The sequence below is a fragment of the Anopheles darlingi genome, chromosome 3 (genome assembly GCF_943734745.1).
Source record: "Anopheles darlingi chromosome 3, idAnoDarlMG_H_01, whole genome shotgun sequence".
Taxonomy (NCBI): Eukaryota; Metazoa; Arthropoda; class Insecta; order Diptera; family Culicidae; genus Anopheles; species Anopheles darlingi.
This window is the reverse complement of record NC_064875.1, coordinates 51,194,542-51,210,597: the sequence shown is the minus strand read 5'-3', so window position 1 is coordinate 51,210,597 and position 16,056 is coordinate 51,194,542. Positions and strand designations below refer to the sequence as shown.

General features: G+C 47.7%; 2 protein-coding genes across 7 annotated transcripts in view; both read left to right on the top strand.

The window, feature by feature from the left end:
* LOC125955828 (band 7 protein AGAP004871) overlaps positions 1-16,056 on the top strand; it is a 63,612-nt gene that overhangs the window by 41,510 nt on the left and 6,046 nt on the right. The window contains exon 2 of one of the 6 annotated variants that reach the window (XM_049687068.1): positions 13,224-13,256. The exons of the other annotated variants lie outside the window; for them this stretch is intronic. Coding sequence (XP_049543025.1) covers positions 13,224-13,256 — 33 coding nt within the window. The remainder of the gene's footprint in view (positions 1-13,223; positions 13,257-16,056) is intronic. 6 annotated transcript variants of the gene reach the window in all.
* On the top strand, positions 612-2,051 carry LOC125955824 (actin-3-like). The gene has a single exon (XM_049687061.1). The coding sequence runs from the start codon at positions 805-807 to the stop codon at positions 1,870-1,872; it is 1,068 nt and encodes a 355-aa protein (XP_049543018.1). The 5' UTR covers positions 612-804; the 3' UTR covers positions 1,873-2,051.

Genomic DNA, 16,056 nt, shown 5'->3' with positions numbered 1-16,056 from the left:
AAAAAAAAACAATTAATTAAATGGTAGGTTCATCGTACTACCTTTAATATTTATTGAATATGGCACGTGATTCAATTGGGAAAGCTCTTTAACGAATTTTTAATGGCCTCATCTACCATCTATTGTGCTCTTCTTGCGTCCATCATGTTGGTAGAAATGAAGTGTTTAACATTAAACTTTAACATTAAAGCCATATCATTGATGATACATTCCTACTTATGTTTACACGAAGTAACGACAAAAACAACTGCCAATCACTTCAGAAAATATTTTCCAAAATCCTTTGTTTATTCTTGGTCGATCCTCAAAAAATCTCTGCAGATCTGTAATGATATTAGACCAATCATACTGCATACGATCAACTGTCTCAGTCCGATACTGAGTTGTTTGCCCAACCTAGCTCATCCACAAACCATGTTACGCGTTGTTTGTGTCTTTATCTAATCTCTCGAGCGAAAGTTTGATAAGCAACGCCCAGTTAAGTGGTTGACTGCACACCAACATTGCGCAATGCTCATTATCGGGCACCAAACAGTGTGTGTGCTTTGGTCCATTACCTGCCCCAAAATTGCATCCAAAAACCGGTTTCAACCATCAGGTGACGTCAACCGATAGCAATTCTCGCAAGTCATCCCCATCCCGGTGTCCGGTTGTTTGTCAAACGAACGAACTGTATGATTCATTACCTTCCCAGTGCTTCGACAAGCGTCGTGCCGAGAGCAGGTTCATCCCAGCAGCAACGTCTTGCCATAGCCACCAGTCGTGTTCCGAGTGTTTCGAAGAGTCGCGGCCAAGTGAACGCAAATGTCGAACGTGCAAGAAGTGCCCGCAGTGATTGTTGACAATGGTACCCACACGACGAAGGTCGGTCTAACGGAGGACGCCGATCCAGAGGCCGTCTTTCGAACGTTGGTCGATGTCGGTACCGATGGGAGATGTGTTGTTGTCCCGACCGCTCCAAGTACCGGTGGAATCCAGCCAATAGTGCGTGGCGTTCCCGTAGACCTGGATGCCCTTGAGGTTGTTTGGGAGCACGCATTCCGGCAAGTGCTGAAGGTCGATCCACGGGAACATAAGGTGCTGTTGACCGAAAGACCGCTAGCCACGTCCAGCGAAACCCGGGAAGCGATTGTGCAGCGGATGTTCGAGAAATTTGAGGTACCGGCCACGTACCTGGCAATGCAGGGTTTGATGGCATTGTACGCGGCCGGTCGGACCAGTGGTACGGTGCTCGATATTGGCGAAGGTCTTACAAGCGTCGTACCGATCTATCGTTACGCACCGCAGAAGGAATCAATCATTAATGTTCCGCTCGCCGGGTCCGACATGGTCGACTATCTCACCAGCACTCTCGCTATCACTGACCGCGGGCTGGCACGGGAGATAATGGAAAAGGTTTGCAGCGTTAGTGGCGATCTGGCGAAAGAGGCTTCAACGTTGAGCACCCTGGTGTACACGTCGGGAGCGACCGGTACGAGTGTCAACGTCGGAAAGGAACGGTTGCTGTGTGCTGAGGCGCTGTTCGGCAATGGATGTTCGACTAGCGATAGCAGGAGAAGTGTGCAGCAGCTTGTGACCGATGCAGTGAACGGTTGCCTTGGAAACACACGGAAGGAACTGTATGCAAACGTCATCCTAGCCGGTGGTTCAACGATGTTTGCCGGGATGGGTGAGCGGTTGCAGCGAGAGCTGGAGGCCCTGGTACCGACCGCAACATACCGAGTGAAGGTGATTGCACCGCAGAATGCCTCGCTTACCATCTGGACCGGTGCGTGTTTGGTCGCCCAGAGCCCGTTGTTCCAGCAGATGTGGATAACCAGACAGGAGTACGACGAGTTCGGTGCCTCGATCGTGCACCGTAAATGCACCTGAAGTTATGCACCGCAACACAGCACCGACTTCGGGGGATTTTAGGGTCGGTTTAATGTCGTTTTAAGGTTGGTTAAAACCGATTACTTTGGTGCCAATAATTGAATTCTGTTCCTGTAATATGATTGCTTAATGCAATGCCGCAGTTCCGCACGAAATGCTTTACGAAATGGATGAATCAATCGGAAGTTTATGCTTCTGCTCCATCTTGTGCAATATAAACGAGAAAGGAAAGAATAAAATGGTTTGGTCCCCAAATGACGATCTGTAAATTGGATTCCAATAATGAACGTCTGTGGCGTCGGTTAACGAGCAACAAATGCCCCGGAAATGAGCTGCAAATGGAATGAACCAATTTATGGGCTCCCTTTCTGTTCACTGCAAAAACCGCACAGCCCCTAATTTTTGGAAATAAATCCTCCCTAGCCCCCGCCCCCCGGGGCCGGACTTGGTCATGTCGGAGTCGCAAAGTAAAGCCCCTAAACACGGACCAACCAGTCAGCGCAGGGACGGCATTTTACTGCTCAAAAAATCGATCGCTGGGCGGAACCGGAACAAAAGCTCGTCCAAATGACGTGGAGTGGTTGACAGTTGAGTGCGAAGGAAGGAGGACGAGGAAGGTTTTGCGCCGCAATGCGCGTAATAGTTCGATTCAATTAAAATTGGTTCCAGCCTAAAGCGGACCACCGAGCAATCGGACCGAACAACGGGCCGAACGGTGTGACAACGCCACCACCACCACCGACAACAACGATGGCGACGCAATTTATTATCGTTGCAGCCCGTAAAATCCAATCATTTGCGGTCGAGAAAGAAACTCACTACGGACGCTGCGTTACGTAGCGCGTGAAAACATGGAAAAGCAAGCTCCGGCTGGGACTAACGACCGATGCAAACCAAGTATTCGTTAGAATGTTTGTCAAGCTAGTCGGTGCTCGGGCGATTTGTGCAAAAACCGGTGCGCCAGAAAGCTAGGATACGTGACGCACTCGTCAAGGTGATGACTATTTGAGGCCTTTCCCGCCCTGTCGCTAACACTGACGTGTGTGTTTGTGGGTTCTGGCGCATGATGCTGGACCCCGTCATGCCATTCCATGCTCTCTCTCTATTCCCGATGGATCTCACCTGATGATTCCTCCAAGCGCTGTTGGTTTTTGTGTGTTTTTCATTCTGTTTCTGTTTTTGAAATTTATTGTTCTCAACAACGAATGACCGAAGCGCCATTCGTTAAGCTCAAGCCTCGTGATGTGTGTTTGTGTGTGTGTGCGTATATGTGTTCGAGGTCGAGGAACAATGGACGCTGCCGGATGAGACCGGGCCATGAGACGGTTGATTTGATGAATCCCAATCCCCAAACCGGTCCATACCGAGGCCGCGTCTGCAAGCTCTTTCAGACCGTACGTTCTGCGCCTGACGTGCACACCAAGCGGCCGAACGAACGGCCGTTTCCTAGCCAGCATCGTGGAAAGAAGCGAAAGGTGAAAGCCACAACCTCGGAGCGGGGGCTCCGAGAGATAATGGAAAACGTGACGAGGTTTTCGGGTGGTGTGTGTGTGTGTGCACGCGCACGCCAAGCCGCCGTGAGCGTGCCATAAATGCCATGTGCTCGTGGTCGAGCCGACGCTCGACGGGAACGGGAAAATCGTTCCGGGGAGTTTTTCGCAAGGGCCTCGGTGCCAGGGAGATTGAATTCAAATTGAATTTGTGGCCGCAGCACAAATGTGCCCAATGGCTTTGCCCAGCCAGTCCAGTCAACCTGTCTTAGTTGCCGCTTTTGTTGAGTTTTCTTTTTTCCCGTTCGGCGTTCGGCGTTGAATGAAAAGCTCGTTCCGAGTGATTCCCGTCCATTGTGTGTGTGTGTGTTGCGTGCGTGCGTTTAAGCTTTTCTGATTAACTGCGAGGCTTAGGCGAGCGTTTGAAGTGTATTGTTTCGGTTCGGAGAAGCCCCGGACCCGGCAAAAGATATCGTTCGAGCTAAGCTGTCTTGACTACAATGGATTTCACTTTCCCCGGTTCAAACAACGCCGGGTATTTGAAGCCTTCCTGGGCAGCCCATTTTAATAATGTAATTTCCATCACTCTCGCTCTTCTTTCTCTCTCTCTCTCTCTCTCTCTCTCTGTCACTCTCTCCGGTCAATTATGCTGCTAATTATTCATTTTCCCTGTCCCTCGGTTGATGGTTGCTGTTGTTGCTGATGCAGTACCGGTGCTCTGTTCGCTGAACAGTGAACGGCTTTTCCTCCGTGCGCTCGCGTGCACCCTCCTGACAAATGTAGTCAGATTAGGCTGTCCGGAGCGGTGCGCACCGGAACAATCCTTTTTTTTTTTTGTTGCTTTCCCCCAAAAGCGAACGGGCAAAAGTAACGTGATGGCATGCCATGGGCACTGGAAGGGCTGCTGGTTTCAGGCCCAACACTCTAATTAAATTATCCTACCCCCCTCCCTCGCCTTGCAAGGCTCTCGCCTGGTGAACGCGTCTCAGCACGGTGAAAATGTAAGAAAAACACCAAAAGACCAAACGAGTGAGACCATCGGACTCACTCTCACATCCTTCCCGCCTGGTGTCGTTGACTGCTGGCTGCTGCCGCAGCACGAACGCCATCTTCTTTCCGTTTAAATTTTCGGTTTCGCTTCTTCGCGTACCGACAGTTTTGCGAAAGCTTTTTTCTCCGGGCACCGGGACGGGCCTGGAAGCTGGACGGTAATTAATTCAAATCTTCTTAATTACCCCAATTTGTTCGGCGACTTTCGTACGCAAGATGTAGCCGGGTACGTGCAGTGCAGATGCGCGCACAGGTCCATCATTACGCCGCTCGGTCGCAGCAGCAGCAACAGCAGCAGCAGCCCATGAGATTCCAGTTTGGATGGATGGAGGCGCATGGTACCAGGCGCCTCCATCGAGGATAGTTTCGGTGAGCTTCGAGGCTGCAAAACCGAGGCTGAAGACTGGTCTGGTCTGGTTCGTCTGCAGTATCTAATTCCGGGTCATTTCAACCTGATGCCGATGATGAATTGTTGAAAGTTGGGTGTGTGTGTGTGTGTGTGCGTGTGGTGACAACGACAGAACACCAGAATGCACACCGGTGGCGAGCGCATAAATCATGCGAAGCGCTTTCACCAAATTACAATGTCTAAATTTCTCAATTTTCCCTTATCCTGGCAGATCAAATTTATCACACACAGTGTCCTTGGTGGTGGTGGTAGCCAGAAGAAGAAGAAAAAGAAGAAGGCAGCTTCAGTGCAGACTCCATGAAGCAGTTTCTCTCTTTCTACCGGGGACCTCGAATGAGACTCATCATTTCAAAGCATCCAAAAGGGTGGTCTCCGTGTAAAGCGTCTCTGTATACAGACACACACAGACACACACTCACACACACAAACAGAGTGAACACTATGGGCGAAGAAAAATGAGCTTTCCGGTGCCCTGTACTCCGTGCGCTCCACTCCATCTCCAAGGGAGAAGAAAGGTCGGAAGTTCTCACAGACGACAGGAAACTCTGTGTGTGCGCGCGCCCGCTCTTCCTTTCTCTCTCTCCCCACTCCCTCTATCTTATTCTCTCATTCTGACGTATTCCTGCCGATGATGAATGGAAAACTTTGCAGCTTCGCAACTCTGCAGCAGCAGCAGCAGCAGCCGTCGAGCCGTACCATAGCAAGCGAATGAGTTGTTGTGGTTGGTGTGCAGAGGGTGTGTGTGTGATTAGAACGTGAAGCAATTTGATGGATCGTAGCCATCTAGCAAGTGAGCTCATGCAGACACACACACAGCACACACATACACACGCTTCTGGGCTCGACATTGTGCTACGGCGACATTTTCCGGCTCTTTGTTCGGGTTGTTCCGGTACACCCGGGGCCGGGGGGGTATGAGAACCGAAAAGCAAGCGGCCTGGCATCACGAATGTGTTCCGCAGCACAATCGTCTCACTTCGAACGCCGGCTGTGTGAGTGTGTGGTACGGTGTGCTCGGTGCCAATGAATATGAACGATCTACCGATAACCATCGCGAACTCGTTATACATCGCTATTGAACCATCCAAACCTTGGTCTCGCCTTCCATGCCGCATGATGCATTGTAGTTCACGGGGACGGGACGAAAGGAAGAAAAAAGGTAACCGGAACCGTTGGCCTTCGATTGCTCGAGAAACTTCAGAAGCGAACACGAAGCTGGCCAATGGCGACGTGCGCGATAGTCGGCCGACCACGGTTCGGGGTCCCCGGGCATAATAGTGAGATACTAGATAGGCGACTGACTGGCGACAGTAAATTAATTGCTCCTCTGCATCCTTCCGACTGACTGACCGGTCCGTGTTCCGGGCCGGTGAAGCCCTCAGCTAGGCCTGCGTGCAATTAGGCGCACGTGAACGGACGTTGTCCATGCCATTTCAACCGCGCAATAGATAGAAACTGGTGCCGTTGTCGAGGGTTATTATTTTTGATTAAAAAATCGATCAGAGCTCGAGCGTACAGTAATGGCGTCCACTGGAGCGTTGTTCCGCATTTGGAGAACATAAATTACGCATTACGTGGTTCACAGTCACAGTCCGGCTCGGTGAGTCCTGCCAGAGTTATGGTGCGTTGTGCTTAGGTATATTTAAATATTCATCGAAAGGCAATCGAATTCTGAGGCCCGATGTGTATGTGATCCCGTGGAGGATAATCGATAAATCGATAGCTCGCTTCGTATCCTAATACACGATGGTTAATACACGCAGGCAGTGTGTGAAGAGTTTATGCACCTAAACGGTTTATAGCAGTGCAGAGAGAAAGAGAGATTTGGAGAAATATTTCATAATATTTTCTATTTATCACACACGAATTGCAATTATTTAATATAAACCTTACCTCGAACGTATGTGAGTGTTAACTAGGATGCGCAAAGGTTGCGCTTGTGTTTGTGATTGCTTCACAAAATAAGCTTAAATAGTATCCCTTCTTTTTTTTATTATTATACTTGATGGACTTTTTGTGGTTAAAAATGGAACACTATTTGGTACGTTTGACGTTTGTTGAGATCAAAGACAAGCAAATACTGGCATCACCATTTTCGTGAACATTTAATCAATTTGTTGAGATTCGATGGAATGATAAAAATGATTCCTTTCGTGCATATTTATCTTTGCATAGACTAGTGATCTCTGTTGAACCACAAACATAACAGAGACGTTGTACATAAAATATCAAGATTATGAATGTAAAAGACTACTCTTGGTCTTTGTTAGTCAATAAAAACACACAGACACAAACGTCTAAAGTTATGAAAAATGCTTTAAATCTGGTTAACTACTTAACTTCCTTTTCGAATATATAAATCCTGAGTATTGTAGAATATCGAATACAAAGCCGTTGATTAGCCAGAAGAATCGCAGATTCTTATTCGAAATTAACTCAAAGTATGTTCAAGATCCATGTGAAGAAATAGAATGGAAATGAAATTTCTCTTCATAATTAGTCGTTTCTTTAAACACAAAACTGCGGCAAAAAAGACTCATGCATACAGCAGATATTTCAAATGATTCAGCAATTACTCGGCATTTGTAGTGGACCACAATCACACTAATTGCACAGCACACAGCTGCACAGCTGCAGTCCGCATGTAATGGACTTTGTTGCCGAGCAAACCATTCGCCGCCGGTCGGGGCTTCACGAGTTTCAATTCTCATCCAACCAGAGTAGAGTCCTAGGAACATCAGCAAGTCATGGCTGCTGACAGCTAGCCAACTTCAACATAAACGTCTGCCCGACCATAACGTGTTTGGAAAAGGAATGTCCGCGGGGCTATAAAAGACCAGACGACAGAGTGCTACACTACAGACAGATAAACTTGCTGCTGCTGCTGCTACTGTCAATTCGGAACAAAGAGACCCGGTTGGTTCACATGAGCACCCGCCGATACTATTATCGACTAGCACGTAGCACAATGCTTCATGTTTATATCGGCAGAGAAACGAGGCCAAACATGTTTTGCCAAACGGGAACGCTATCGTTGAATGGCTGATGTTTAAGGCGGTACCAGTTCTTAGGAGGTTCCCTGAATAGAGTGGAATACTTTTTCTTTAATAAATGGCCTGAGAATAACAATCATTTTGAATTGCTATAAGAAAGCTTCTTAAGTCTTAGCCTTCAGTCAACATTCTACATGAAAATGACGTGCGATTATGTGTCCCGCCTGAGCAGCAACATCACTTGCTTGCTTTAATGTGTTTGTTTATCCTTACCGAGAATGTAAAATTAGATCACTTTCAACCAAAACGGCAGGCGACATCGAGCACATCTTACTTATCACAACTGGCGGCAACACATAAAAGCGGCCCAACATTAGGCCATGAATTGCCCTTCATTTATCATTGTAAGCCGTCGTCTTCGACAACAACAACACCAACAACGGCGAGCGTGTTGGTCTCGTCGGCCTAATACGTCTCATTATCGCATCGTGTCGATCTCAAACACAGACCCCGTTCCCACCGATCCTCCTCGACGATGAAAAGGGTGCACCAACCGGGTGCCTCTTGTACCTAATTAGGCCCCAGATCGACTCGGCCTGCGTGTGTGCGTGCGTGCGTGCGTCAGACATGGCTGCGCGGTGTCTGATTGTGGTTTTTGGGAAGACGATCCAGCGCCCCTCGTGGGTTTCCGAGGTGATTTCGTGAATCCTATTAATTTCCTTCATCACCATTACGGTTAGTGTCCTTTGCTGCTGCCGGTTGGAGCCGTGGCGGACAGCATGTGCCTGCGAGACGCCATGCAGGTGTAGGAAGGAACTGCTTGTGCTGTGATTCCGCTTCCGCTGGCATCCAAGCAGTCCTTCTCCGGCCACTGATGACACCATCACGCATCAAACGACCGGTTCTGTAACCGCACACGTGTCGAGTGGAGTGTGCGGGCGGGGGTTTCGGCGTCTGTCGTAGTGTCGTAGCTATCGAGGACTGTTGCCAAATACCCGTCTGATGAGCACCTCTCAGGCTCGGTCGAAAGGGGTAATATCAATTTAATTGCTTCTTCATTTGCGCAATCTAAGCCCGTGTCCGTGGGCATCGCAAAAGGGGAAGGGCGGGGGGTCGGGGTGTCTAACCACAATCATCATTACGCACCAGGTCGGTTTTTCCGGGTGGAGGGTGGTCGATTCGATTTTGGGGAAGAAGTACCTCGCCAGCCTTGTGTTGTCACAAAAACAAGGACTTGGGACTTGAGAAAACGGAGAAAACTGGTAGAGAGACTTCATCGAATCCTGGGAGCTTGTTGTTGTTTCATTATTGATCGCGCACAACACATTAGGGACATGCGAAGTGCGTGGACTGGAAGGACCCAGTCTCTTTCGGTCCTCGGATCTTGTTTGTCGTAGAAAAGGGTTACCAAAATGGTCCCATAAGGTGACAGAAAGCCATTAATTTCTTTAATATGCGGGGCGTGGTCAGGGCATTTTCAGTCCCGGGGAATTGGGAGCTAATTGTTCGATTTCGCAAATTATGACTGCGAGCACTGTCGTTAGCACCGTTTGGGACGCTGTTCGGAACGAACGCTTCAAGTGAATTTCCGGGAATCCGGGTTTTCAAGTGTTGTCAACATTAGTGCAACTTGTTCCAGCTCCAGGATGCCAGTGCTTCAGATATCTCTGAGTAGGTACAGGATAACAGGCGCGCCTATTGTTCACTCACAACGCAGATCGTTGCAGAAAGTGCAAAAAGTGAATAGCATCAGAGACAAGACTCCTTTGGTAGTGGCCGTGGTTGGAGTGGCCCCGAGAGGAAAAGCCAAGAGCCGTCAACACACCGTTTTCCCTGCACACATGTGCACATTGTGCTATGTGTTAAGAATGTGCAATATCATGCAAATATTTGCCCGATTCGGTCGTTGCTTTATGTGAAATATGAAACGATAATGTATGATGACGTACACACACAGTCACACATACACACACAGGTCGTTCGCGCAACTGGCAGCGAACCGTGGAAATGGAGAACGTCAACCCTTCGAAAGCAAAGCTTCCAGCAAACACGTGCATGTGTGTGTTTCGGTGGGCGCGTATCTGTGTGTGTGTGTGGGTGGTCTTGAACCGGGTCACCGGAACAGATGAATGACAAAATGTAAAGTGTTCACACAATGTCGCACCCAGCACAAGACAGGCATAGGACAGGACAGGACAGGTCTGGCCGTACCGGGCATGCCGGTAGAGTGTTTGTTTGGTTCGCTTGGGTTCCTCCCGAAAATCAAAGGGACAAAAGGGTAGGGGGGGGGGTTGAAAAAGAAGGGGGTTTTCCCAAACTTTTCCACAGCACAAAACCACCTTCCACCCTCCCCAGGGGGGTAGGTCTGCAGAAGCACTTTCAACAGTACCTTCGAGCCAGGTCTGGCCTCCTCCTCCTCCTTCTTTTCCTGCTCCCATGGGACATTCGGGGCGTTTCTGCACTCCATTTTCTCCAAGTACCCAAGAGGGGGGAGGGTGTACTTGGCAACTTCTTTTGCCTACGTGTGCCACCAGGCAAAGACGAGAGGAAATACGAAGCGGACCCTTTGTTGGAGCTGGAAACGAGAAGATGCTTTCATTGCCAGCGAACCGTAACGTAGTACTCGTCGACGGAGTCGGTGAAGTCGACATCAGAATAAAGCTCCTGGCAAACGAGAACACGTGTGGTGTAGTGAAGGGATTGGCTTTTGTTAAGGTGCAATGCAATGCGGCGTGCCTGCCATCGGGATCGGGTACCACGCAAAACCCGAGGATTGCTTCTCTTTGTGCTTGCTTCGGAGATGGCTTTTATGTCATTGGTTGGCAATGAAAGGCAAAAGGAGATTGGAGATGCGAGTCCCTGATCGATTCCTCGAGAGCCACGAGAGCTACAGCCACATACCAGGCAGTCGGTCAGCAATGCTTGGTAATAGAGACACCACACCACCCGGCGCTTGTTATGGTGCAGAGAATGTAAAGAGCTGTTTGTAAGGAGCTCATTTCCGGGCACCATTGTTGCTGCACCCGTTTTCTCGTTTTTGTGTCAATAATCGGGAACTGCTTCAAGTACGTACTGGACACCACTACTTTTATGTAGTGACGCAGCTAGTACGTTCCTTTTTTCTTGTGGAAAATGACTTCCAGGAAACAAAGAAAAGTGGCACAATTTACGGCGCTCCTTTATTCATCTCGCAAATTTATAATTTTATTGCGACCTTCGCGAACCGCCTGGTACACCGAACTAAGCCGGGCACATTCGAAATGCAATACCAAGTCAACATTTGATGATGTGCAATCGGGTGCACTGCACGAGACGGATGAGAGAGTGCGCTGCTGCAGTTCAAACCAATCTCCTTCCTGCTGAAGACAGCGAGCGATGAAACAAAGAGCTGCTTCTGTTGCTGCTGCTGCTGCTGCTGTTGGTGGATGGATGGAGAAAAAATAAATAAGCCAAATAAACAGCAGCGGATACGCGATACGATGTCGCACTAGCAGCAGCACCAGGAGCGCGAACTGAACGTAGTGTATCATCGTAGGGATTTTCTTTTCCTTTTTTTCCTTTGCCTTTGCTGTCTCTATGTTCACAACACTCGCGCCTTCCGGAGCGGCTGGGCGAGGGAGGGCTGTTGAAATTCGAAACTCATCGGAATGGATATATACGCGGCACCGGGAATACGCGATGCTGTTTGCGCTGTCGCGTGTACAGTGCTGTGCATGAAGGTGTTTAAGTATCTTTTGATGCAATCATAAGCTTCGTTCGATATAGTGGGCATGACATGTGGGTTTTAATGGCATTGTAAATCCTTATTGTTTGCTTAAGGACTGTTGAGTGATGTTTGAGCAGAAATTATTACTCAAAGAAGGTTCGATTGAATGGAATTTATTATTTAGTATCCTTACTTTACTGCAAAAAGTAATTCGAGGTCCTGCAGAATTTGAAAGCAATGTATGCCTCATACTCTATGGCTTTTATCTTCAATGTCGTAAAACGTTTTCAGGTTGGAGATAAACTATGTGTTTCATCTAATGTTAATCACATTAACGGTTAGACGCAATACACAAAATTAAACGATAAACTTTCTTGCTCAGAATGGACTTATTCTAACTTATTGTTATCAATGTGTTATCTTCTTCAATACATGCTGCTTTCGCTTTGAATTGCTGAAATGCGAGCATACAACGTTGGTGGACTTGTCTTGTACGTAATTTAGAAGAATGAAAAATAGAGTCAATGGCAGCTCCATTCGGACAATTGCTTAAGTGTAGCAGTTGTTTACAGAGTTTATAGCAACTGATTTGCTGCTATACAGTTACGTTCTGCAGTGTAGCTACAGCTCTCGCAAACCGTAATCATCGCGAAACTTTCACCCGCAGCTCCACTCCACTGGGATTTATGGCGAACGAAGTGCGCATTAACCAAGATGCTGGAATGCTTCTTGCTGTGATGCGGTGCCGCCTTTTCGCCTGGTTATGTGTGTGTGCCTGTGTTTGTGTGTCTGTGTTTGTGTGTCTGGGCAATGCAGTCCTCTCCTTCAGCAGCCATGTGGTTTACCATAGCTCCCAGAGGTCCCAGTTTCCAGCGCTGAACGCTCTCGATGTCTACACAAAGCGAGCTTATGTGGCAACGGAAAAAGACACCGACCAAGGGCACGGTTCGCATGGACGGCGACGAATACGAATTATAGAGCTTCTTTGGCGGGCATTGAAAGCATTCCCCAAATTCAAAGCCCCCCGAGAGCCCCCGGAGCTTGGCTGGCAGCTAATAAAATTCGGTGATTAGATGATACTCGCGAACCGTCCTCTCTATGAGGTGGGGGAGGGTTCTGTGGTCTAGTGGCTTCTGCAGATTGGCATGAAGCCGTCCTCGTCGTCCTCGTCGCCGGGAAAACAGGCACACAAGCAGCCTTAAAGCCGAAGTGATAGTAGACCGGCGCCAGGCTTTGGTGCGATCTTAAAGAGCAATCCGAGTGGATTGGCGTGCTAGAGAGTGTACGTATTAGGTCTCGACCGCTTCTGTAGCAGGTTATTGGGAAGCTTATCTGGGGCGTTTCCAGCACATAAGTATACAATTTCCTCCATCTGCCATTTTTGTTCTCTTATCGTTTTCTTTCCGCTATTTATCCTTTCTCTTGCTGGAACATACTGGAACACTGAACCGCAACAAGCACCACGCATGGCCAACTCGTACTTCAGCTCTACAATTGGCTTCCCATGTCAAATCCGATCGAAAACAATCGGGAAACCATAACCACAAAAACTCGCAACACACCAGCAAAAGAAACACGTTACACCAATACAACCGAAAAAGAAAAATGTTCAAAATTTGTTAAACAACCCCGTCACGAAATTTGCCACCGACAAGCACTAACGCATCTTCTTCCATCTTTTGCATACTGTCTTGTTTTTTTAGATGTTAAAATGAAAAACAATCTCTTGCTCTACGGTAAGTGGTCGACGGGACAGCCGGACCTGGCGAGAGGCGATCACGATCGGTGGCGCGAGGTGGAGCTAGTGTGTAGAGGCACGGCACGGTAGTGTGATTGCTGATAGCTGGAAGTGTTGCTGCTGCTTTCGACGTGGTTGTTGTTGTTGTTCACACACCAACATGAAAAGCACAGCAAGAACAATCGTTAATGGCGCGGTACCAGCACAACTAGCGATCAGCATCCCTTCTGCTTCTACTTCTTCTTCTTCTTCTTCTTCTCTACACTTTCTCTCTTCTCTTCTCTATTTCATTCTCTCCCATTCATCCCCCACATTCGACACATCCGCCATGTTGGAAAATCCCGCCACCTGCGTTTGGTTGTTTTGTGGTTTCTTCGGCGTTGCCCCGGGTGATGTGTCTGTCTGTCTGGTCCGTGGCCTTGTGGTCTGGTCAAAATATCGAAACGAACCCGTCACAAACCATCAACAACACGCGATCAACAACGCTGATGGTGGTGATGGTTCCTGCTTAACATTGGCCAATATCGTCAATTCCGGGCTGAATACCGGGCTCCTGATGAAATCCTGCTTCTCGTCGCTGCCCTCGTCGCTGCTTTCCCTCTCTTCATGCATCATCCACGTCCGCGCGCTCGCAGGAAGTACGTAGCAATGGCCCAATTAAGGGGTTTCTTCTTGTTCTTCTACATCTTACTGCAACCCAAGCTCCCGTGTGTTCTTGTAGCCAGATTTCCGATTTATTCTCCCTCCGTCCCCCCTTCCCCCATATCTAGTGTGTGCTCTGCCTTCACTTCCTTCACTTCACTAATACTTCTGCTCCTTGTTCTGCTCCAGGTTTTATTATACTACTTCCTTGCATAGTGTCCGCACGTCGTCGTAGTTCTACCCCCTTCACCACCCTTTTCAGTACAATGTATCCATTACACACACATTCACGTACACAGACGCACACAGAGCCACAGATACATACATGTGTATACTCACGAGTAATTGATTTCCTCTGAATCCTCGTTACACGTGCATGGCGAGTCGGTAGTGCGGATGCGGTGTGCGTACGTTTGGTTTCGATTATCGAGTTCCTATTTCCGCTTTCTCGAACCCCCTCCCCTCTCTTTTTCTCTTTCTCCGTTCCGTGGACCGATCCGTTCGTTTGGTCCGCGGTTAGCGGGGAGTTTTTTTTCATTGCTACGTCCACGACGATAAGGTTCCGATGGTGTTCTGACGATGATTATTCCATTTCATCTAGATGCATGCCACGTAGTTTGTAGCTGAGTTATAGTTATAGAAACCATTATCACTAGATTTATCTTTTTCGTGTTTTTTTCTTCACACCACGATTTTTAAACCACGTCACGTTATCACGTTCGTTCCTTTATTACGCTTCTCAATGTGTTATGGTGTGTCTGGATTGGAATTTTGTTATGGTGTGTCTGGATTGGAATTCTACCGATTGTTACTCCTTCCTTTTCAATATCTAATTGGATTTTTCAAATTCTTCTCTTTACGATACGACTGATTGATTCTCTTCCATCTTATTGATACATTGGATTTTTCCAACAAAAACTCATAACTAAACACCTAATCAAAATGAAACTAAATTTAAAATGAAAATATATTTATCAGCATAAACAAAACAATTGTCTAAAAGCATCCTTTAAATTGATTTAATCATTCATTCCGTTCATATTATTTTCATAATCATAATAGAATCATTACTGAACTATATGTACTGTACATCATGACTGAACTATATACGGCTCAATTTATATTTGAAGGATACTTTTCTTCAAAGATGGTTTCATAAAATGAAACAACCGCAAATCTTTTTCTTGTTGAATAACAGTATTATAACAGAGTTAAACAGAGTCTGCGATGAAAGAATCTCTCTGTATTAAATACATTGAGAATACGTATCCAAGATGCAGATGGGATTCCCGTAAAGTGTTCAAAGGAAAAAAAACGCAGTTACTGAACCAAATATAATATTTCATTTTCTCCTCTCATTTCTCCTTCATAATTTGCAAGCCCAGTTTCAATTTCGCCTTCAGCTACGCTTAGAATGTAGGGCAATTTCAAATGAACTCTGCCTTTTGTGCTAGGCTTTTTGATAGACATCTCCACGGTGATGTCTACTAAATGGGAACCGTAAGTTAATCCGACATTTTAAGACCGTAACGTTAATATGGCACACAAAACCCTCGGCAACGTGCAAAGACGTAGTCGTTGGACATACCGGGGCAAGGTAGCTAAGATACCCTGGACGGGACCACTCACAATTATGTGAATTTCATGAAAATTTACGGCATAATCTACAAAACCTCTCCAGCACCGAACGACACTTACCGGTGGTGGCCTCTGCCAGTGCGGACCAAAGCACCGGGACGCAAAAGATTGGCGTCTATCAAATTGTCTGGATCGCGCGCCCCCTGATCCAAACGGTCGTTTAACGATCTATGCGCTTCAGCCTGGGCGCCATCAGCAGGAAGGACAACGGCAAGAGAAACCCGTGGAGCAAAGCATCGTCCCAAAAGAACCCGAAGAGAACAATGTCGCTTCCGTCGCTAAATATTTTCCTTTTCAACGAGATTTTGCGGACGATAAAAAATACATTCCTCGCGCTCCCGGGGGAAGAGGAGAGGCGGCTTTAAAGATGTTTCACTTTTTCGGGGATCTACGTGGACAGCGCGCGCGCGCTCCTAGACCCCGTGGGCGATAATCGACCGAGTGCTTCATCGTTTCGTTCGATTCCGTGGTTTTGTTGGCGTTGATCCCCGGCATCTCTCATCGACAGAGGCATCGGC

Excerpts from the sequence above, each read along its gene's own strand:
- LOC125955824 (XM_049687061.1), top strand. The coding sequence starts at position 805 with ATGTCGAACGTGCAAGAAGTGCCCGCAGTGATTGTTGACAATGGTACC.